Here is a 24,681-nt window from a genome sequence, read left to right as displayed (position 1 = left end):
TTTTTTTTTTTTTTTTTTTTGGCTTTTTGAGACAGGGTCTCACTATGTAGTTGAGGCTGATCTGGAACTCACTATGTAGCCCAGGCTGGTCTTGAACTCACAGCAATCCTCCTGCCTCAGACTCCCGAATGCTGGGATTACAGGTGTGCACCACCATGCCCGGATCAACTGATACTTTTTTAAAGTCTTATTTTCTAATTATAAAAGTTTCATATGAGGGTGGGGATTTAGCTCAGTGGTTCTAGTGCCTGTCTCACAAATGCAAGGACCTGAGTGTGATCCCCAGTACAAAAAAAAAATTTAAAAACTCACGTTTCCTATAAAAATTTTAATAAACATAGAAAAAAACATAAGTATATTCCTGTATTACCACCAAGTAGAGATAATGTGTCTTATTATTTTGTTGTCCTTGCTTCTAGTCATTTCTTTGATATTTTTGTATATGGATTTAGCTATGTGTTGACTATGCCTATACAGAACAGGGGTTACAATGAAAATATTATTTTCCCAAAGCATCATATCTCTTACTTGTAACTACATAGATCATCTATGTTAAGACATAAAATCTGGGGGTGGTTCTGTATTTTGGTTCAAAACAAACAGGAAAGAGAAGCTGGGCTGGGCTTAGGATGAAATGATGCCAAAATCAGGACTCTGCCAAGCAGCTTTACTACTTTCTTTAAAATGAATATTCAGAATGCAGCCCACACATAATCAATAAACAAAAATGAACCAAGGACACGGATAATTTTTCACCTTGCTACTTCCTGATCTAATCATACCCATTTAGGTTTTTTTTTTTTTAGAACAACACGGTCTCGCTATGTAGTCCAGGCTGGCCTCAAAGTCAAGGCAATCCTCTAGCCTCTGCCCCTCAAGTGCTAGGATTACAGATGTGTGCCACCACGCCCAGCACCCATTTAGTATTTATATTAATCTTTCCCTCTGGAAAAGCGGGTTCCTATCTAGAGCTTTTCTTGTAAGTTATTTTCAAATTCTGCTTTTGAATCACAAACTGGTAATTTTTTGTACTTTCTCAGATCATCCCTCTTCCTTTAGAGCCAAACAGCTCAAAAGTAATCTGATGCCATAATAACCTAATATTCAGCTCAAACCCATTGTTTTTGAGTTGTTATTAAGCTAAAAAGCAGTCTTCTAGGTTACAATAGGGATCTGGCCTAATTCACTTTCAGTCCATGAGAGGACAGAGGCATCAAGGTGACCAGCCCACAGAGAAAGAGGTTCAGCACGAAGATACAGCTTTCAAAGGAATGAGAGCTCAAGCAAAAATGACAATGGCACATGCAGCAAGCAGGACAGGAATGGTGAAGGAAGTGGGGAGAGGAAAATCATCTGCTGATGAAGATGAAATAAAGGGCCTATTTATGGCACAGAGCAGATCACACCCAGCACTGCGCATGTAGAGTACCCTCCTCTTTGTTGTAAACAGGAAAACCTTTTTTAAAATTTAGTTCTCAAAGTTGTGATGACTTATAAGCTCCTAGAAAGCACAGCAATTAAAAAGTAGAAACAGCCAGGAGTGGTGGTACAGGCCTATAATCCCAGCACACTGGGTGACTGAGGGAGGAAGATTGAAAAGTTCTAGCCCAGCCTGGGCAAATTAGTGGCTTAAGGAGACCACTGAAGAGATATACAGCACAAACTGTGTTGTGAGGTCCCTCCTCTGGGGAGTTCTAAACTCTACACAGAAGCATTCAGTATCTGCCCTTTGGGATTATGAACAAACCAATTTCAAAAACCTATTTACCAGGCCAACAGACGACAAGGTTTTGAACATGATCCAACAGTTGGTGATATTAGGGCACGTTTGGTGAAATGGTCTCAAGTGTCTGCTGCTGCTACTGAGGTACATCCCAGGTCCATTTTTATTTTAGAATAAGGTCTTGCTAAGTGGCTAAAAACTGAAGGTCAGACAAGTTAAATACAGCCACGCTTAGTTTAAACTCTGATACTTTTTTTTTTTTGGTACTGGTGATCGAACTCAGGACATTGTGCAGGCATGGTGCCAATGAGCTACATCCCTGGCTCCCATTAGTATTTTTTAAGCTTTTAAATTAAAGCAGTAATAGCTGGGCACGGTGGTGCAGGCCCGTAATCTCAGAACATGGGAGGCTGAGGCAAGAGGATCAATGTTGAGTTTGAGGCCAGCCTGAACTACGGAGCAAGAACCTATCTCAAAAAACCAAAATAACAACAACAACAACGACAACAACAACAACAAGAGGCACTGTCAAGAGAAAACTTAAAATCACCTTTTCAAACACGTAAAACTTTAAATCTTCTGTATATTCTGACAACGTTCTATGTAAATAGAACAAAAAAGAATCTGAGAGAAATCATACTGCCATTTAAATGTAGAACTTGTAACTGTAACAGAACAGAGCATGCATTCATTCATTCATTTTTTGGGCTGGCAACTGAGCACAGAGCCTCATGCATGATAAGCAGAGCAACATCTCTGTTTCTCAGTCCAAAATGAACTTAAAAGGAGCAAGACATCTGTGCCCATTGTCTTAATCAGGGGTTGGGATATTATGCCTCTTGTGCTACATGGGGCCCACCTGTGTGTTTTGTTTTGTTTTGTTTTTTAATCCAAGGTTTACTGGAGCCCTGTCCTGTTCATGTAGCTGTAGTGCCTAGAGCTGCTCCTGCGCTGCAGAGCTGAGGGGATTGTCTGTGATGGACAAAGGACTGCCCACAAAGCCTGCAACAGGCACGCCTGGCCCTTTTCAGAAGAGTATGCTGACACCTCCTCTGGACAACAGCACAATCCAATGAGTAAGACTGAGTTTTGGGGTTAAGAGAGCCTGTGTCTGAATCAATGGCTGGTCTGCTTCTTCACAAGTATGAAATTTTGGGTCAGTAACTTAATCTTCCATGCCTGAGTTTCTTATCTTTAGCAAATGGGCATAATACTCCTTAATTCACATGGTTGCTGCAAAACTGACATGAATGTAAATCACTTATTCCAGTGCCTGGAAGGTAAAGGTCAATCATTCCATTACAACAGTTGTTAATAAATATAAGAATTAAGTCACCTTTACACTTAAAACAAGCTTATTAAAATGAGTATCTCTCTCAAGAGTGGAGTACAGACAAGGCAAGAAGGAAAGTAACTGACAGATTAAGTTATACTGCTTTTAGCTTATGAAGGACAAAACTAACACTGAATTGCAGGACTGTGATATTTTTCTTGCTAAAAACTCTGAAATGAGTTTAATTAATGTAATTACCACATGTCTCTGAAAGGCTCTAGATTGTTGAGGTTCAATTGTTAAAAATCCAGGTTAAGAGCAAGAATAATGTCTCAATTACAAGCTCAAAGCTCCAAGGAAGACCCACAGTGCCTGGGGGTAAAAGGTACTTAATAAATTTTTGTTGAACTGAATGGCCAACCTCTGCTCAGCCATGGGCCTCTGGAGCATTTACAGAGGCAAACAACTGTTTGCTTCAGGGTTTAGCAAGGTAACTTTATTAAGTTAGCAAACTAAAGACACATTAGTTCATACCTGTCTAAATTTAGCTCTTGCTTCTTTTTCCTTCATTCTTCCATGTGCAACCAAATAGTCAAATACTTCACCTATAATTAAGAGAAATAAAAGTAAGCAGAAGCCGTACTTCTGAGCATTAATTTTCCCATAAATTGATGTATGTTTCACTTTTCACAATGCTCCTTTTAATTTTAAATACAGGTATGAAGTTAGCCAGAAATATGTAGAGTTTAAATTGAGCTAGCCTAAAGTTTAACTATAGGCATTTAAGTTTACCAATAAAATCTTTAGGCTGGAGAAAAACCTTAAAATGAAATTCTCATACGCTTAACTTACACAAATTTCATTTTAAAGAGTATTTATTTTTTAATATGCTTTAATAAAAACTGAGCAATGAAAAATGGAAACTTAAAATGGATTAAGTTATTTGTGTTAAAAGATGTTCTCACTGCAGATTATGACCACCCACAAAGCATTTCCTGATTTTATTAATTCATTCAACAAATATTTATTGAGTGCCTACTAACTGCCAGGCAATAGGCTCTGGATAGATGCAACAATGAGCTCAGCAAAGGATTTTCCTTATAGTGTTCTAGGAGGGGAGAGAGACAGTGAACACACATATAGCGTGTCAGAGGAAAGTGAGTGCTGTGGAGAGAACAGAGAAGGCAACAGGAAGAATGCCTGCGCCTGTACCTGTGTGTACTCTGCTGACCACCTGAGCAAGTGGGCATTACAGTTATTTGAGAAGTCTTTGGCAAGTAAGAGGAAACTGCAAGGTGCTGCCAATGACACTGAGTGCAAGGCAGAGGAAGGGTAGTACGCAAACTGAAGAGGCCTGCAGGCTCTGCTGAGGACTCTTGACTTTTCAGTGAGATGAGACATAGGGAAGAGGAAGTGATTCACTTTTTCAAAGGGCCACTGGATGCTAGAGGGGTAAGGAGTTACCAAAAGGGGAAAGGACTGGGGTAGAAGACCTGCCCAATAGTCAAGCCGAGCATGCCAGTGCCTGAGTGGAATGGATGTGCAGTGGCAGCAAGCAGTGGGGCTCAGGACAGGATGGAGGTGACAGCTGGGACACTAAGCATAGTCAAGGCAGGCTAACTCCCAGAGGAAAGGCAGACTGCGGTTCTGGTACTGGTAACTGCTCATGGATGTAGAAGGGGGAAACACCACCTGTGCAATCTGCAGAAAACAATCTCACTTAGAAAATTAGATGAAAGATGCTTTGGGTAAAGAACATGTCTACTTTATACAAATTAAGGAATATGATCTACATCAGCCTCAGTGACTTCTCATTTAAATTATAAATTAGTATTTCTGACCTAGACTTAAAAAAAAAAATTAACTCTTAACCCTAACTCCAAGTAAATAAATTTTAAATAGGACAAAAATATTTCCACATTAGCACCTGACTGCAAAATTATCTTTTAAAAGGCATTACATAAATATATAATTTACACTACACAGTGCATCTAATACAATGAATTACAAGTTAAAGGACTGGGGATTTAGCTCAGTGGCACTATGCCTGCCTCACAAGTGCAGTCGTGAGTTTGAGCCCCAGTAGCCCCACAACCCCAAATGGGCTGGGGATTTAGCTCAGTGGTACCACACCTGCTTCACAAGCACAATGTTCTGAATTTGATCCCCGGTAATGCAAAACAAACAAAACAAAACAAAAAAAACCAAAACAAAATAAAACACACACACACACACACACAAACACACACAACAAAAAACAAATTAAATGTCATCTTAGTAAAATGTCAGCATTTTAAAAGTGAATGACCAATCTTTATGCAGAGAGGCACACATCAAACAAGTGGTTAATAAGTTGCAAACAACTAAAGATGTATATATATTACACAGAAAACAGTTTGATGTTAAAAAACACAAGCAGGTGATACTTGTGTTGCATAGGGACAGGGATAAGGTCCAGATCTGTCTATAATTTAAAGTAGTCTTATAAATTCAAATGCAATACAAACCTCTTAAGAGATTTCTCAAACCATAAAGCACACGCACAACTCCTAAATTATAAATCAGGACTCCAATCTATAATCCAGGAACTCAACCCCAATCTCTCCTTTTTTCCTTATTAAAAATGTATTAACAGGGCTGGGGATTTAGCTCAGTGGCTCTGTGCCTGCCTTGCATTCACAAAGTCCTGAATTCAATCCCTGATAACACTCAGCAAGCAGGTGAACTGACAACCTCCAAAGAGTATTTACTATAGAATGAAAGGGGGTGGGGGAGCACAGCGGAACTCCTGCCAAGACCAGGAAACTCATGGCTATGTGGAAAGATACTGGATGGGCAGTTCACAAAGCCCAATGGTTCTAGTTCAAACCCTGCCACCAACTATCTATGGAACCTCTCTCTCTGGTATAGTACAGCCTTTCTAGGTTCTACTTTCATCTACAAAATTAGACAGCTGGCCTGGATGATTTCTAAGGTTCTTTGCAATTCTAAAAGTCTACCAAATCAAAAGGTACTTAGGGCTGGGGATTTGGCTCAGTGGTTCCACCACCTGCTTCCAAGTGCAAGGGCCTGAGTTCAATGCCCAGTACCAAACAACAACAACAAAAAAAAGGGTACTTATGCTGGGGGAAGTGGTGGCTAACTGATTAAAGCTTTTGTTATTCATGTCTTGGAGACTGACAGTGTTTTGCTGAGCAGTGTTTTGCTAAAACAAGACAGTAAATCACCCCCATCAATTATAACACTTAGGGCTGTTCCAGGGACACAATACTCTCAGGCCACAAAGCCGATGAGGGCCACTGGATGAATTTTCCATGCCTGTCTTTCCCAAAGCCCAGCCTCTTTCTACTAAAAACCAGGATGCTTCTCAGAGGTTTTGGTCTTGCCTTGTCTTTTAAGAGTAATCTGTACTGCCTGAGCACCTAAAATAAACAAAGACAGAAAGCTGTGACAGACCCAAATTGCAGGGGCTAACACACTCAAGAGTGTTGGGCTCCAGCACTGGGCAGTGTGAAGGTAGGCCTTCCCAGTCTTTATCTCTTCAAGAGTAAAAGCCACTGCTTTCTGCCTGGTCACACCATGGAGTCACTGTTAAAAGAAGGTAAAAGAAGCCAGGGAAAGCAAGCACTGTGCACATTGGGGAGGACACACAGATGGGAGGCCATTACCCTGTGTTGTTGGACCAACAGATGGATAATGTTGGAACTCCGTTAACCTGCAGTTCTTCAAGTTTGAAAATCCCAACTAAATCCCCAAATTAAACATTTAAAATATAAAACACACAATGAATCACGAATATGATAGAGTGGTGTTCAAGGTGTACCCACAATAACACAATTCATTCTCACTAAAGGCTGACAAATTTTTAAATTTAATGTTAAATCATTAAACAACAAGGAGCTGTGATTCAATGTCCTATTTCCAGATTTTGTAATCAAGATCAAAGAAACTAAAGATAAAATAAAACTACAATCCTGCAGAGAACAACAGGATGTGTCTCCAGGAATTTAAAATTTCACAAATCTAATCTAATTTGTATTTATTGAGTATCCCAAAACAGTGCTAAATGCAGGGAAAATGAAAAGACAGTCAAAAGCTTCTGCCCTCCATATACAGGGAAACTCATCTGTGTTTCCAAACTAAGAGCAGCCAACCTCATCTTCAAAGTGAGCATTTTTACCTTTTGCTTGTGTTTTAGAGGCAGGGCAAATTTTTTGTCATTCTTATGTCAAAACCTGTAGTTCACTGTGCAGTTCAGCCTGACCTTGAACTCATAATATAGGCTAGGCTGCCTCAAACTAGGCAATCCTCCTGCCTCAGCTCCCATCGTACTAGGATTAATGTCTTGCTATACCATGCCTGGCTTCCCAAAATGAGAATTTTTATAAAAGATAGCAACTATACATATCGTGTATACATGCATTTCAGAATATATCTGTTTTTATAACATTGTAGGCAGTTTCTGGTCCTTAGCTCTCATTTAAAGGAAAATCTAGTTCTATGTACAGTAAACACTATTTCTCTGGCCTTAGGAAAGATAGACACCAATGACTAAAATTTGATGAAGTATCTAACATGTACTACATTTATTTCCAACAAATTAATGCATGAGTACATTAAAAAATACAAATAGGATAAATAAAGTGCATACAGACACACAAACACACAGGGAAGAATATTATTCAGCTTTAAAAAGGAAGGCTATTCAGACATATGCCACAATATGGGCTTTTCATTTTAGGTACCGGGGAGTGAACTCAGGACCTTGCAAGCAGGAGATGGCAGCACTGAGCTAAATCCCCAGCCCAATATGGACAATTTTAGAAACATTATGCTAAATGAAATAAGACATAAAAGGACAAATAATATATGGTCCCATTCTATCTGGTCAACAGAGCAACCAGATTCAGAGACAGAGATAAGGACCCAAGGAAGAGGGAAATGGGCAATGGGGTTCAATGGACACATCCTCTCAGTTTGGGAAGAGAACACTTCTGGAGACTGGTGGTGGTGAGGGTTGCACAACAACATGAATGTGCTTAATCCCACTGAACCACATACTGGAAAATTGTTAGAATGGTCAATTTTATTGATATATATTTTACCACAGTACAAAAACTCAAGTTCTCAGATATTATCTATTAATAATGTTAACAGTGAAACACTGCAAACCTCAGAACTGCTAGCATCAGCCTTTCTGACTCATCCTACAATATTATGAGCTGGATATAAAATGAAACCATAGCAATTATCTATATAGGCAGTGTGCTTGTACATTCTTTTAGAAGAAACAAATAAAAACCTTATATAAATAAAATGTACTTACCTCCACTAGCATATTCCATGATTAAGTAGAGTGTCTTCTCAGTTTCAATGACTTCAAACAACTTCACTAGGGAAGGAAGAGGATACAAGAGAAAAACAAATGATAAAATGAAACCATAGCAATTATCTATATAGGCAGTGTGCTTGTACATTCTTTTAGAAGAAACAAATAAAAACCTTATATAAATAAAATGTACTTACCTCCACTAGCATATTCCATGATTAAGTAGAGTGTCTTCTCAGTTTCAATGACTTCAAACAGCTTCACTAGGGAAGGAAGAGGATACAAGAGAAAAACAAATGTGTGTGTGTGTGTGTGTGTGCGTGCGCGTGTGCACGTGCGCACGCGTGCGCGTATAAACCACACACATATGAACTTTTATGAAAAGCAACTATTTCCTGTTAGTGATCTGAATACCTGGCCCTCTAAAAATTGCCTGTAGGGATTTTTTTTTTCCTTTATTGAGACAGTCTCACTATATGGTACAGGCTAGCCTTGAACTTGTTATGTAGCCCAGGCTGACCTCAAACTTGCAATCTTCCTGCCTCAGGCTGCTGAATGCAGAGATTACAGGCATGCCATCCACACCTAACTTAGGGAATTCTATTTCTTTTTCCCCAAAAAATAAATTTTATTTTATCCCATTCCCCCCTCAAGCCCTCTCCCCTCCCTATGTACAGAAGCTTTGTTTCCATTTTTTCAATCTATTTTAACTTTTTTTTTCTTGAGGGAATTTTTATTATATATTGCACTAGAAAAGATTTTATAAAAGCAAAAAATTCTATAGAAATAAAGATTATTTCTGGGTGCCCAAATGCCCTCAGCAGTGCAGCACGTATACCATCAGCCTGCCTGTGATGGTGTCTGTGCTGCTCACTGCCTTCCTAGAGGCTACACCCAGGTCGCTGAGCCCAAGGGGCAGCCAGGTTAGTCTACTCCTCTAAGTGTGAGCCTGTTCAACGGCACCGTGGCCCGAAGCAAGGGGTTCCACCTAAAATCTCTGTGGCTTGGGGAACTTACTGCAAATTGCAGCATAATTTGTGATCGTTCCAAGGCCAGAAATGGAACGAGGCAGAAGGGCTTATGTGGCAATTAATTGAAGAAAGCTCTTTTTTTGTACTGGGGATCAAACTCAGGACCTTGAGTTTGCAAGGCAGGCTCAGTTCCACTGAACTAAATTCCCAGCCCTAGGAAAGCTTTTTTTAAAGAATGATTTTTCAAGGGCTCAGTGTGATTTTGCTGTATCAGTTCCTTAATGCAGACAGAAATAATATTTCTACTACTACTAGTAATTCATAAAGCTTACACAATTGTGTATTTCTAAAGCTATGCAGTCATCACTTTGTATATATACTTTGTTAATAACTCTTTAAAATTAAACTTACCCAAAAAAAGAAGAGAGGCGCTAGTCCTTTTACTATAAATAATTTTCTGATACTTTAGTAGAGTATTAAACTGAAGTGCCTAACAGAGTAATCAGCAATTTTTGCTGCTGTTGTTGGGGTTTTTTGTTTGTTTTTTTTGAGACAGGGTCTCTCTTTGTAGTGCAGGTGGCTTTGAACTCACTATGTAGCCCAGGCTGGCTTCAAACTCATTGTAAACTTCCTGCCTCAGCCTCCCAGGTATGTGGCATCACACCCAGTTTAATCAATAAATGTTTAATAAACTGATGAACAAAACTATCAGACTACTCCTTAGACTTTAATAGGCTCACATTATCAGGAAAAACCATTCAAGTAAGTTATGGCATACGTGCTGGAAAACAAAAAACGTGAAAATGAAATCCTTCTTATTTTCTAACATAAATTTTGGCTCTTCTAGAAAAATTACTTCAACCAATGGGAATTTTTGTTTTTGTTTTTGAGACAGGATATTGCTATCTAGTCCAGGCTAGACTCAAACTCACATCTCCAGCCTCAGCCTCCCAAGAGCTAGGATCACAAGTATAAGCCACTATATTTGGCTTCGACAGAAACTTTAAAAAAGGTCAATCCATTATCAAATATATGTCACTTAGTAAGTACAGAATGCTAAGCAGGGTATAATTTAAGATATTAAAAGATAAAATAAACACATTCTAGGCAAGAAAGTATGGGGAGTGGTGGTGAAATATGAAATACAGAGTTGGCTGGCTAACCTCTAAAGTTTTAATAAAGAAGCAAAGAATGAACGTTTTCATTATATTACTTGTAATCTTTCTTTTCTCCAAACATGTATTTCACTGATTCTAAGATGTGCCACTTTTCACATTTTAATTAATATTGTGGATACCCAGATGATGACCTTGTAGCATCATTCTGTCTTCAGCTGTCTTGATAAAATAGGGTATAAGCCTTTTGTTCAGAAACATAATCCAAATTAAGAAGCTCTGTGTAAATGCTTTTTTTCCCCTCCAGTGGTTCCATATTATTCTTGTGACACAAGAATTTTTCATAAGCTATCCATGACATTATCACCTTTCTCATTAACTCATGAAATACTATTTTTAGCTGAAGGAGCTATTACTACAGAAAAATGCAGTTATATTATTTAAAGAGCCAGATTATGAATTATGTGTAATCAAAAGTTTTATTTGGTCACACACACACACACACACACACACACACACACACACACACACACACAGAGGGTCAATATCAAACAATTTGCGTATTTCAACTTGCTCCTGTGATTTCTATGTGGGCAGGACCATGCCTCTTCCTCATCTTTAAACACCTGGCACAAAGCTGTGCACACAGGTGACACACGAAACAAAATCTACTTCATATTTTAAATGTGACTCGATATATCAGTGTTTTCTTAGTCACATGAAAAGTGTTTTACTTATTTATTTCTCATTGAGTTTATTAGTACTTTTTAGGTAAAGGTATTTTAAAAATAATATTAATTCTGACTTCATTCAATTCTGTCCTTCCTAGGTACTAATGAAATACAATGATATCCTCCCTGCTTCTTTCTTTCGTTTTTTTGAGGCAGCATCTCACTACGTAATGCTCAGGCTGGCCTCAAACTCACTATGTAGCTAGGGCTGGCCTTGAACTTGCAATCCTCCTGCCGCAACCTCCTGAGTGCTGGAATTAATTACATTTTCTAAACATTAAAAATCAGAAAATTATATTTCTACTGCATTAAAGCTTTAAGTTCAAGTGGTTAATACCTAAGCTTTGTCTTTAGTAATTTTGAAAAGCTAATACAAGTAACCAACAACTTGTATATATATTTTATTAAAAGTGTACCTAGGCTGCGGGGAGAGAGTCTCTTTTTAATCATTTCAGGAATATAGTAAATTTAGCTTTATGACATACTTTAAAGAACACATTTCGACCCAAAAGTATTTAAGAAAGCAGAAAGTACCTATGTTTGGATGATTTAAAATCTTCATTATTCTTACTTCTCTGAAGAGCTAAAAAAACAAAAACAAAAACAAAGAAAAGGAAAAGCAAAAGACAATCCTCTAATACAAGTTATTAAACATTATACTCCATTACTGCAATATAAACTTAAATTTTCTCTTAGATAACTGATTCTTGCTGTTTTTATTACATATCTCTAATATGAAAATCCAGTGACTCTGAAGAAGGTTTATAACTTATTACCAATACTAGTCCTAAATGTTGCCATTTCTGAAAACAGTAGTGGTCCCAAGAACAGTGCAACATTCTAAATTTTACTTTATTATCTTGAAAACATGATGTCAGTTTTAGGCAAGAACAGTCTGTGATTAAAGTCTGACCCAATATCTACCCAGGGTTCCATTCTGTGAGTTAAAATGTACACATTCCTGATGAATCACCTCAGGGACATATTTAACTGACAGTTACAAATGGTTCTCAGACAAGATTTTAAACAAAACCAACTTGAGAAATTCTTGCTGGAGAATATGGGTGACTTAGCATGTAGGCCATAATAATGACCCACAAAAATGAGCCACAAAAATGAGCAGGTGGAAGCCCTTAGGACTCACCCTGACTGTGTCTGACCAGAGTGAAATTGGCAGCCAAGAACAAGTGGCCCGAGGGTTTTTAACAGACGGCTGGAATCTGATAAATAAATAAATTTTCCTACGTAAAGCACTGGCTCGTTTTTTTACTTTTTTTGTTCTGGGGATCGAACTCAGGTCCTTGCGCTTGTGAGGCAGGAGGCAGAACCACTCAGCTAAATCCCTGGACCAACACTGGCTCATTTTTGGAGGCAGAAGCACTTACATCTCCAACTTAAATAGCCCTGTCCCTACTGTGGCCATCCCCACATTTTGTGTTCTGAGATAAGACAGCCACCCACATATCCTAACAAACATTTGAGTTTGAGATCTTTTTTAGCTTCCTGCTGTCAAGCTAAGACAGAAGTCCTTTACAGTTGAACTTGTAGCTGTACTTTGGGCTTCCCAAATGTCCCCAAAGTGGCCAAGGCAGAAGGCCTCTGAAGTGGACAGCGCACTAACACAGCCTGGCATACAGGCCCTGCCCATGGCTTTCCAGCCCTGCACCTTGCTGCAGGAACCCTCGCTCCTCTCAGTCACTAGGACACACTTGGTTCTCTCAAGACTCAGGCACATTCTCAGGAACTATCTGTCAGGTCTCCCTGTTTTACACCAGAGCCATCTGTTCACTTCTTCCTTGGAATGTCCTTCAAGTTATGATAATGCATTTTCGTTCACCTGTTTACCAGAACCAAGCCTGGTACACAAGAATGCATTTGTTTGGTAATGTCTGCAAGAAAGCACTAACTACTAAGAATTGAGGGTTTATGCCAACCTCTGTAGCCTTCCAATGACCACACTGCTTAAATCCTGGAAGCAGAGTGCCATCAGAGAGCAGTCAATATTGTGCTCTTGGGCAGGTAAGGGAGTGGGCAGGATATTTCACTATGTAGCTCAAGCTGGCCTTGAATTCACAGTGATCCTCCCGCCTCAGACTCACATGTGCTGGGATAACAGATATGCACCATGACACTCAGCCAGTTCTGCTCTTTCCTTACCCCCAGTTCTGCTCATCCCTATGAGCAGCAGCAGAATTGAGACAAAGCAAATTAAAGTCAAGACCAGAAAAGATGGAGTATTATGGGAATTCAAGGGAAGAAAGAGCTAGCTAATTTTTGCTTTGGGACTCAGAAGATTTAAAGGATGCCCACTGCTGACTATGGGTATGCTCTGTGTGAGGAACAACGACAGTTTGTGATCAGTGTAGGTATTTAAGACCAGTGACCTTTGCTAACCAGAGCAGTAGTTTCCAGAGGATTTTAGGCTGCCTGCACTAGCCATTAGGGTGTAAGAATCTCTTGTCTTACCCATCAGCCCATCCAAATCAGGATGTTAAGAGCCTTACTTTTCTTTTTTTGGTGGGGGGTACCGGGGATTGAACTCAGGTCCTTGTGCTTACAAGGCAGGCAGCGGAACCACTGGGCTAAATCCCCAGCCCAAGAGTCTTACTTTTCAATAACCATACATTTTCATCTCAGAACTTTTTTGTTTTTTTGTTTTTTTTTTTTGGTTTTTTGAGACAGAGTCTCACTATGTAGTTGAGAATGACCTGGAACTCACTATGTAGCCCAGGCTGATCTTGAACCCACAGCGATCCTCCTGCCTCAGCCTCCCAAGTGCTGGGATTACAGGCGTGCGCCACCATGCCCGGCTTCATCTCAGAATTTTAGCTATATATAACAGTGCCTCAACATGCCCTGCTTGTATTATTTTTTCAGATCCATGGCACTAATCTGAATGCAAACACTAGATTGCAAATAACAGGTAGGGCTGTGTTAACTACTTTTGTTAATAGTCTGAACTGATGGCTTGCTGAACGACAATATAAAAGTACAGGAAGACAAAAAAAAGATGAACAGCTGTTCACTGATCAAGTTTCCAAAAGGACCAGCACTTCAGCTGATGTGAGATGTTATGGCATCCCCAAGTCCCGGGGGGGGGGAACACTTGGCAACAGAGAGAAGCAGTCCAGTTCGGAGCCCCAGGATCCCAGTCTCTGGCTAGATGGGCCAACCCTCCAGGAGCCACTCCTCCAGATGCCTGGGTCGCTCCACCCCTCTCAGTTCCCATCCAACCCAGATGTCTAGGAGCAAGAAATGGGCGCTTTTTGTTTTTTTAAAACTTCACAAATAATTCTAATAAACAGCATAGACTGGAAACTACTCAATTAAGGAAGCCGAACTGACACTACACAGCTCAGTGGTGGCAGCTCTAAAAGAAATTACTCTATAGGGTCAGGGATTTCGCTCAGCAGCACCACGCCTACCTCGCAAGCACAAGGTCCTAGTCCAATCCCCAGTACCCCCCAAAAAACCCCCAAAATAGAAAATAAATAAATAAAAGTAATTACACTAAAGACCACACGAAAGCCATGAACTGGTTATCTCTACTTTCAAATTGAAAGTTTGGATGTCCCACAATAAAGATTCCCTGGGACACCAAAACGGCAAGCACTTGCTACAGAACTCTAAGCACGAAGAGTAGCTCTAAGACAAAGATCATTAGTTGGTTTGTTTGTTCATTCATTCATTCATTCATTCGAGTTTTGTTTGTTTTTGGTACTGGGGATCAAACTCAAGACTTTGCACTTGTGAGGCAGACGTGGAGCCACTGAGCTAAATCCCCGGCCATTCATTGAGTTTTTTGAGACAGGGTCTAGCTGTGTAGCTCACTATGGCCTTGAGCTCACTATGATGTAGTCTTGGCTGGCCTTAACTCATGGTGATCCTCCTGCCTCAGGTTCCTGAGTGCTAGGACTGCAGGTGTGCACCATGAGCAGGTAACACTTTTTTTTTTTTAATTTTTTTTTTCCGCTTGTGTTTTTTGGGGTACCAGGAATTGAACAAAGGACCTTGCACTTGCAAGGCAGGAGGCAGCAGCACTGAACTAAATCCCCAGCCCATCCAGCCTTTTAAAAAACAAACGAAAGAGACTGAAATGGGTTTAAGTAGGATTTCCCTACAGGAGACTGATGGAAAAGAATCTACAGTCAATCAAGCTTCAAAAATCATCTAGTAGCTGTCGTATGCCTTGCAATGTAAGGTCCTGAGTTTAATTCCTGGTACCCCCTCCCCCCAAAAAATCATATAGTAGCAGGTTTAGTGGTACATGCTTATAATACCAGAACTTTGGGAGGCTGAGGCAGAAAGATTTAGTCAGGCTCAGCCTGGGTAACTAAGTGACTTGGCAAGATCATGTCTCAAAAAAATTTAAAAGAAGAAAAAGGGGCCAAGAATGTAGTTCAATCCTCAGTAACACCCCCCACCAATCTGGTAACCTACTGTGCATTTTGCATATACAGTAGTTGTACTTAGTATCCATCTCTTTCTTCAGTAAATTTGATTAAATTTTGAGAACACAAAAGTCTAAATTTAAGAATAGTGATCCAGCAAGCCAGGTGTAACTGTGAAAGACTAACCCTAGCTGAGGCAAAAAGACTGCTATAAGTCTGATCCCAGCTGGTGCTACACCATCAAGGAAAAAAGTGGTTGATTCTTACTCAGACACACTTCTGCTTTACTACTCTATCAGTACTACCAACTTGGAAGGATGGCTTCCCCAATGAAAGATCACTGTCCTTTCCTTGCTAAGAATTTTAATAGGATAAAGACATCCACATCCAATTTTGAAGATGGAAGTGACAGCTAATACAAAAGACTCATGATTCACAATCGCTCCAATGCCGCCATGGTGGCAGGTGTCTTTATGGTAGGCCCTTGTCTGCCATGTGAGACACTGGGTTCAAACCTCAGCACTGCAGGTGTGTAGGGGCAGAGTCCCAATAGATTGGAATTATGACAGAAAGCCAATTAGATGAATTTTAGCAAAAATCACTGAGCACAGGTGAGGAAAACCATTAATTCCAAGTATGAAATAAACCAGGCCTCTATTGAGGGCAACTCCTGAGGGTGGCCAAACAGCTGATAATTTAATCTGGAGATGAAAAAATAAGGAAGAACCAAAATAGCAATCTCAAAGGGCTGGCTATGTTTGGAACAGTAGATTTAGCCTCAGTAACTCCATATGGCAAAACAGACATCAGTATCATAAAAGTTTCAGGAAGACAGATGCTAGTCTACATCAAGGGGGAAAACTTTAATACAGAGCTGCCAATCACCAGGATAAGATGCTGCTGGAAGGAGCCATTTCTGGATTGTGCGTAAGGCTAGCCAATGAACCAGGCAAACAAGTGTGTTTGTGTTTGTTGTTGTTGGTTTTGTTTGTTAGTTTTTTCTTTTTTTTGAGACACAATATCACCAAGTAATTGAGGCTGGCCTTGAACTCACAGCAATCCTCCTGCCTCAGTCTCCCTGGTGCTGGGATTATAGGTGTACACCACCATATTCGGCACTGATGTATTTTTTAAAAATCAATTATTTTTACTCACATGTTACAGATCTTTTTTTTGAGACAGGGTCTCACTATGTAGTGAGACTGATCTGGAACTCACTATGTAGTCCATGCTGGTCTTGAACTCACAGTGATGGGATTACAGGTGTGCACTATCACACCCGGCTACACATATTATTTTAAATGAGGTGGTTATGACTTAAAAGAAAGATGGTACTGGCTGTGTCATAGTGTAGTGACACTGAGCAGAGGAAGTGGGACCAGGACCTCCGCAGCCTGTAGAGGGACTCCCTGGGCTGTGTGCGAAATCTTTCATCACCAAGTAAGAAACACTGTGCTGAGAGCACTGTGGTGAGCTTCACAAGGATCCTTGCTCTCCTTCAAAGGCCCCTCAAGGTTTGACAGAATCTTACCACATGGGTTGAACCAGAATCAGCGGCTCTATCTGATTCAGCAGATACTCCAAGCCTGGCTCAGGAGGACAAGGTTGTTTCTGAAATAAATTATTAAGAAGATGCCCCCATTTTTCACTTGAGGCCCAGAGATCAGGAAATGACTGCCAATGAATTTTAGACAATTTTTTGGCTCTCATTTCCCAACAGGAGAGGAGCTTTTTGGGAGGAGGGTCACCTGCACAGAAGAGCATCGCAGTCCAGCAAAAGGCAGAAATAAAAAGGACAAGGATAAGCCCTTGGGGTGTGGTAGGTATGGAACCCAGGACTTTATACATGCTAAACAAGTGCTTTACCACTGAGCTACACCCCAGCCCACAGGACCTACATTATGGGACAGGTAAGCCAGGATGAATAGGTGAGGCCTGATAATTTCAAGTAATTCCAGCACACTCTGGGGTACAGGTGCTCAACACACGGCCCTGTATTGGTTGCGGCAAACAGATCCTGCTGGATTATAAGAGCCAGACAGAGGCGGTGGTATGAAGTATGGGCTCTGAAATGCTGGCTGATATGTGAAAGACACATTCCCAGGGCAGGAGTTTCTAATTTCTAGGAATTGATTTGCCCTAGGAGGGGCCAGCAAGGCTTCAGATGGCAAGAGCATCAAGATACAGAAAAGATGTAATAATGCCCCGCTGTCATCTGCTTCATAGTGCTCACATGACATAAATCCATTTAGTGGTGCTCCCGACTAGTATGTCAATTCCACTAAAGCAGGAACTTCATTTAGTTCAATACTGTATGCACAGAACAGGTACCTGACACATGACAGATGTTGAACAAGTATGTGTTGGCTGGATAAGGAAAGTTTACTAGGAGCATTTCCCCAGTGGAAAGCAAGGACAGCAGTAATCCATCAACAGTGTAAGGGTGAAGCCATATGTAACAGACTAGCTAAGGAGAGATGGCAGGGCTTCTAAGTGGTGAGTGATGACAAGGAACCCCGGTGTTAGCCATCCTGGCATGGTTCTCACTGTCAGTTCTCTAACAGCAGAACTACGACAAACTTGCTTGGGTGTAGAGTTCACAACACTGGACTCAATGCTAACTATGCTACTGTAGGACAACTGGCCAAGTGTCCATCCTTATGTAACCAGCTAGGAAACTCCCTTTCCTTACAAACAAAATTCACTTTATGAAGTTGTAAAGGTTAAATGAGTTAACACAGGTAAAGCACTCAGAAAAGTGTTCAGTATATACATAGATTAAATGTGCAAGGCCGGGGATTTAGCTCAGTGGTGCCGCCACCTGCCTCGCAAGCTCAAGGTCCTGAGTTCAATCCCCAGTACCAAAAACAAACAAACAAACACACACACTCACACACAAATAAATAAATGTGCAAATATTAACAAATCACTATTATCAGAAGCAATCCATCACAATCAGGTCCTACTAAAAAGACCAAACTCAAATCTATCATTCAGTTTTTAAGTTTTACTTATTTCCTATGAGGGGGAAATTTTAAGCAAACAAAAATATAACCACCCCTCAAACCAAGGAAAGCCAAACCAACTATTCAGCTGAGCATGTGAAAATGCCAAGCACTCAGAGTCCTTACCCAGGCCAGGTATGACTTAAGTTCTGCTAAGGGGTTTTAAAATATTAACTAAGTTACTACAACCTTCTAAGAATCTGTTATGGAGACTCAGGGAGGTTAAGTGACTCAGGCAGAGTTGAAGCCTGGATTTAAATCTATTAGTCTGGCTTCCTCAGACTCCTATGCTTTCTGCCTGTGTTAAGAATCAGTCTACTCCCAACTGAAAGGGAGAATTAGTAACTTCAGATGTACTGACATGTCTTAATAAAGTGCAGTATTTCTGAACAGGTAAACACATTTTCCCCCCTAATATGAGACATGACTTGCTTCTGAATGACAGTCTTGGATGTAGTAAGACAAGATCCAGCAAGATTCCCTGATACATAACCAAACTGAATATAAAAAGGACTAAGGCCAGTAAGACTAAATGTTTGTTATTTTTGCTGATTTCAAAACCATTACAGGGTATACAACATTACAGAATTCTAAAATAGTATCCCTGGAATAGTGATCAGAAGATAAGAAGTACAAAAATATAAAGAATAACAAATCTTACCAGAACCTAATGTTCATTAACACAATGGCTACAGAACCACAGAAGAAAAATGAAGACTCATCTGTGGCAACAGTATGTTTGCAAATCTGCAGTCAACTAAGCTTAGTGTGTCAGCCTGATTACTGTGAAAAAAGACACCATCTTAACTTGCATTCAAATTCTGCTGTAAGCTGGTGCACCTCTCTGGATAGTGGCAGCACAAATGGACTGCATATTGCTGAAAGCACCATGTTCCTTACAGTGAAGGTTTACCATGAAGAGCAGCTCCAAGGCTAAATTAATTCCTGATCTGAATTGCTCCTGATGCCAGTATGATACAATTGTGAGTGGTGCTGAGAAGGAAATAAGGTGTAAGAACGTTACTCTAAAGATGGAGGCCAAATCTGCCATGTACACCACACCCTGCTGCCGTTCTTCCATCATGGAAAAGAATTCAGTTTAAAGGAACATGACATAAACATATGAGGAATGCTTCTAATTTACTCTGTAAAAAAAAAAAAAAGACTAGGAATTTGCACACAGGATTTTAAGTAATGCCATATAAACAGAGAATATCACACTTATCAATTGTATAACTTGGAGAGATCTAGCTTTGTCTTCAGCAGATGAGTCATACTTGAACTATTCTACACACCAATCTTAAAAGCTTTACTGTATTGGATTATGATAAGCCAAAATTAATGATGGTTCAAATACACAATCACAATATTGGGCTAGCTGGACAACCAACCCTGTACTAAACTGACAATGATGCAACCAATGGTAATGTGCAATAATAATAATAAATAAAAAATAGCAACAATTAAACACTATGACCAAAAGTAATAAAAAATAAAAGCAAGCAAGAAGGAAGAAAAAATTGTAGCCAACCTAAGACAACACTGATAAAACTTTTCACAGAAAACTGCTAGAGTTCCAATTATCTCCAGGTACACAGGAAAAGTGGAAGATTTGTAACAGCACAGAATACTGAATTAAGAGTCCTCAGGAAACTTTACGGTTTGAGTTCTAAATACAGCACTAAATTTTAGTAATCTTAATATGATAGTGTTAAGTTGCAAGATATAGGAAGAACAGAAAGTTTAAGAAAATGGGTAAAAGTAACTCTTCAGAGAACAAGGGGCTAGAATTCTGAAAAAATCTGTTCTAGGGTCACTCTGAGAAACTTAAAGAGCCACTCTGTACTGCAGATCACAAAGAATCAGGTGTTAAAACACCAAATTTAGTGTAAGATAAAGCCCAGCCCTTCCCCACCTCCCACATATATAACAAAGACAGGGCTTCAAAATTATCAGAACATACATGTTCATTAGGAATACATTAGTCGACCCCTGGTACCAAAAAAAAAAAAAAAAAGAATGCATTAGTAACATATACTGGGCATTATACAGCTTACAACTGTAGCGTTTGCACTTTACAAAGCTCTTTTATACGAACAATTTCATTGACATATCTACGTTGAAAAATGAAATTATCTTCTGTGTTGTTGTTTTTTTTTTAAAGAGCTAGGGTCTTGCTGTATTGCCCTGGCTGGTCTCAGACTTCTGCACTCCAGTCATTCTCCTGCCTCAGGTGCCCAAATAGTGTAGATTAAAGGTGTGTGCCACTATGCCTGGCCAAAGTGCATATCTCAAAAAGATTTCTGTATTAGTTGTAAAAAACACAAACAAATCTGTATACTACCAAGTACATAAAAATATTTTTGTATTCCAAAAAATTCCATTGTGGTCAAAATTTAGAATATGCTATTTAAGAGTAAAGACTTCAGTTTGTGCTATTAGCATTTAAAAATCCTTGCAACTGAGAAAAATCATTATCTTTAACTGAAGATAACCCAATCATTTTAATAAAATACTCCACTTGAGTTGCATTTATTTGAGGAATAGAACTTTACTGCATTGAAAATAAATAAAAATTCCTAAATGATCAAAAACTAAAATCCTTCATGCTAAAATCAGAAACAAGACAAGGCCCTAATGAACACAGACACAAAAATCCTCAATAAGATACTGGCAAATAGAATGCAGAAGATCATCATAAAAATAAAAAGAAAAAGATATTTAAGGGACAAATTAGATGGCAATTGATAAAAAATATCATTTAAAAAAATACTGGACCAATCTTACCTTCTGTAGACTTGTTGGATTCAACTGTGTTTTGTCAATTATTTTTATGGCAACCTGGAAAACATTAATAAATATTTACAGATTTTAAGAATTTGGTGATTATAGACCAATTGGTAGTTGTTTTATAAATGCCCACACATACAGCATTGCTAAAAAGCAAACCTCAGAACTTAAAACTCAGCTGCTAACAAGCAACAGAGACTTCATGCAAATAAAGGTACTGCTGTAATATTTTATATTTAACTATTTATATAGAAGAGGAAAACAATCTCTTCCAAACTTCCCTGCATGACCACCCCCCAAAGTAAGAGTGATCACACAGTGAAAACATTTCTAAAACATATGTAGTACAGCAAATCTTGTCACTGTTTTTTTCCCCTCAAGTCCTGGGATCAAACCCAGGGCCTGGTGCATGCTAGCAAGAGGCAAGCCCTCTTCACTATTTACTGACTCAAACCTTGGCTCACTCTGGGACAGGAACTGTGCTTTGACAATGTTTTCAGCTCAGCATACACCCCTGAGTATCTTGCACAGAGTAAGAGCTTAAATATCCTTGATGGGAGCACTGGTGCATGACTACAATTCTAGCTCTCAGGAGGTTGAGGCAGGAGGATTACTGTGAGTTAAAGGCCAGCCTAAACTACAAGAGGATGTCTCACAAAAGCAAAACAAATGAACAAATGAATGAACAAATACCCAGATTGGTGCTGAATCTGAAAACTTTAAAAACATTAAAAACAAAAGACCACTTAATAAGCATCTGACAATATTTATAGAAACTGGGTATTTCAAAAGTTCCTACAACCAGGCATGATAGCGCATGCCTGTAATCCCAGCACTCAGGAAGCTGAAGCAGGAGAATCACTGTGAGTTTGAGACCAGCCTGGGCTACACAATGAGTTCCAGGTCAGTCTCAAAAAACCAAAACTACAACCAAGCACAACAAAACACAAGTTCCTACAAACACTATCAAAAGTGAAAAGGTTAAAAGAAAAAAGGAAAAAGCTCATGTCTCAGTTTCTATGTCAGCCATTTAACATAGTGGCTAAAATCCATCCATGGCTATGAAGTACTGGAAACATGGGTACATATATACATTTTACACTTAATTTAATTTAAACTTATTTTAATTAAAAGTTAAATATTTTCCATTAAATACAACTCTAGTGCTCTGGTATGATTTAAATCATTAAAAATTTAGCATCGCTGGGCATGGTGGCGCACGCCTGTAATCCTAGCACTCGGGAGGCTGAGGCAGGAGGATCGCTGTGAGTTTGAGACCAGCCTGAGCTACATAGTGAGTTCCAAGTCACTCTCAGTACATAGTGAGACCCTGTCTCAACCCCCGCCCCCCCAAAAAAATTTAGCATCAAGGGCCAGGGATTTAGCTCAGTGGTGCCATTGCCTACCTGCCATGCAAGTACAAGGTCCTGAGTTCAATCCCCAGTTTAAAAAAAAAAAGCATCTAAACTGAGATGTGCTACATATAAAATACACACTAGGTTTTGGAGACTTAGTATAAAAAAAAATAAAATATTTCACTAATGATCCATATTATAGGTACAAATACCAATTTTTTATATACTGGAGCAAATAAAATATAAAAACTAAAAATTAAAAAAACCTAAAAGCCTTGGCAAAGTGGCACATGCTCATAATCCCAGAATTTGGGAGGCTGAGGTGGGAGGACAACTTGAGTCCAGGAGTTTGATACCACCCTAGAAAACATAGTATGACTCCATCTGGAAACAAAACAAAGCATCCCTTTAGGTAGTTAAAGAAAATGTACTAAGCTGGGAATTTGGCTCAGTGGTTCTGCTGTTCTGCTCAGTGGTTTACTGCTGTTTGTCTCGCAAACACAAGGATCCAAGTTCAATTCCTGGTACAAAAAAAAAGAAAGAAAATGGACTAGTTCAGACAATCTGTGTACCAACCCTGAAATGTGTACAGAGACAACAAATGTGTCACCTGGTGACCTCTGTTCAGAAAAGGGTGAAAAACCACCAAGATATAGGGAGAAAGAATTTCAGTTCCTGTTTACGTGCATTTCTTCTCTTTAAAAAGGAATAAAAAAGTTTTAGTAGTAGTTATTAAATGGAGCTGCACCAGTATCTTCACCAGGTAGGCTCGTCCAACATTTGATATATAAAAATAATTTCTACAGAGGTTGAGCACAGAGCTCCATGGTAGTTTATACAAAGCATTCACAAAGCCCTAGTTCAATACCCAACACCAAACAAAACAAAATAAAACAAAGACTGTAACAACAAAAACAAAGCTGAGCATGGTGGCACATGGCTGTAATTCCAGCACTAAAGAGGCTGAGGCAGGAGGATTGCTGTGAGTTCCAGGCCAGCTGGGGTGACACAGTGATTTTTAAATCCAGCCTGATTCTCCATAGGAAGATCCTGTCTCAAAAAAAAAGTTTTGACTTTACAGATTGCCAGGCAAGAGCTTGGAAAATCTCCAGGGGTCCCATCAGCATTATCAAATGTGTTTTTTTTTCCTGTCATCTTCTTTTCCTTTTTTTTTTTTGTTTGTTTTTTGTTTTGTTTTGCTTTGTTTTGTTTTTTTGAGACAGGGTCTCGCTTTGTAGTTGAGAATGATCTGGAATTCACTATGTAGCCCAGACTGGTCCTGAACTCCCAGCGATCCTCTTGCCTCAGCCTCCCAAGTGCTGGGATTACAGGTGTGAGCCACCACGACCGGCTATCTTCTTTTTCTTTTAAGCTTTTTCTTTTTTTATTTTTTGACAAGATCTTGCTACACAGTCCAGGATGGCCTTGAACTCACAATATAGCCAGCTGGTCTCAAACTTCCAATCCTCCTACCTCAGCTTCCCAAATGCCAGAATGTGCCACCACACCCAGCTATACCATACCTATTAATTAATGATTTAAAAAAAAACTGCTTAACTTGGACTAACTGCATCCTCTCACCCAAATTACTGATTCTCCATGGGCCTGTTAACTTGGAAAAGCTACAATCAGATAAACTGACTTGAGTGGAAAGATGTACCTTGGAGACCAGGGTAATCCCCCTAGGATATGCATGCATGCCATCCCTCATCTTTTCAGACTTGGTTTCTAGCCTCATAATCACTTGTTTCTTCTGGTTCTGTATAATATCTTCCTATTCTAAAGAACCTATTCTGCTTTTGTTCTTAAATATTTCATCTTCAGGGACTGCTACACAAAAGGAAGCCCAAGCCAGGTATGGTGGCGCAAGCTTATAATCCTAGCACTCGGGAGGCTGAGGCAGGAGGATTGCTGTGAGTTTGAGATCAGCCTGGACTACATAGTGAGTTCCAGATAGGTCGGTCTCAACTACATAGTGAGACTCTGTCTCAAAAAACC

The 24,681-nt window shown here is 39.6% G+C and overlaps 1 protein-coding gene across 13 annotated transcripts in view; it reads right to left on the bottom strand.

Moving 5' to 3' along the window:
• Mark3 (microtubule affinity regulating kinase 3) overlaps nt 1-24,681 on the bottom strand; it is an 89,682-nt gene that overhangs the window by 33,329 nt on the left and 31,672 nt on the right. For 10 of the 13 annotated variants that reach the window (XM_033766839.1, XM_033766828.1, XM_033766829.1 and 7 more), the window contains 4 exons: nt 21,326-21,379; nt 11,677-11,725; nt 8,523-8,588; nt 3,531-3,601 (listed from right to left, as the gene is read on the bottom strand). In XM_033766839.1, coding sequence (XP_033622730.1) covers nt 3,531-3,601; nt 8,523-8,588; nt 11,677-11,704 — 165 coding nt within the window. In that variant the 5' untranslated portion in view covers nt 11,705-11,725; nt 21,326-21,379. Of the gene's footprint in view, nt 1-3,530; nt 3,602-8,322; nt 8,389-8,522; nt 8,589-11,676; nt 11,726-21,325; nt 21,380-24,681 lie in introns of those variants that run through there. The other 3 variants (XM_033766837.1, XM_033766836.1, XM_033766838.1) reach the window with 3 other exon arrangements.

Source organism: Fukomys damarensis, unplaced genomic scaffold, assembly GCF_012274545.1.
Source record: "Fukomys damarensis isolate Sample0158 unplaced genomic scaffold, DMR_v1.0_HiC HiC_scaffold_21, whole genome shotgun sequence".
NCBI classification, from domain to species: domain Eukaryota; kingdom Metazoa; phylum Chordata; class Mammalia; order Rodentia; family Bathyergidae; genus Fukomys; species Fukomys damarensis.
This window is presented reverse-complemented; position numbering and strand designations above follow the sequence as displayed.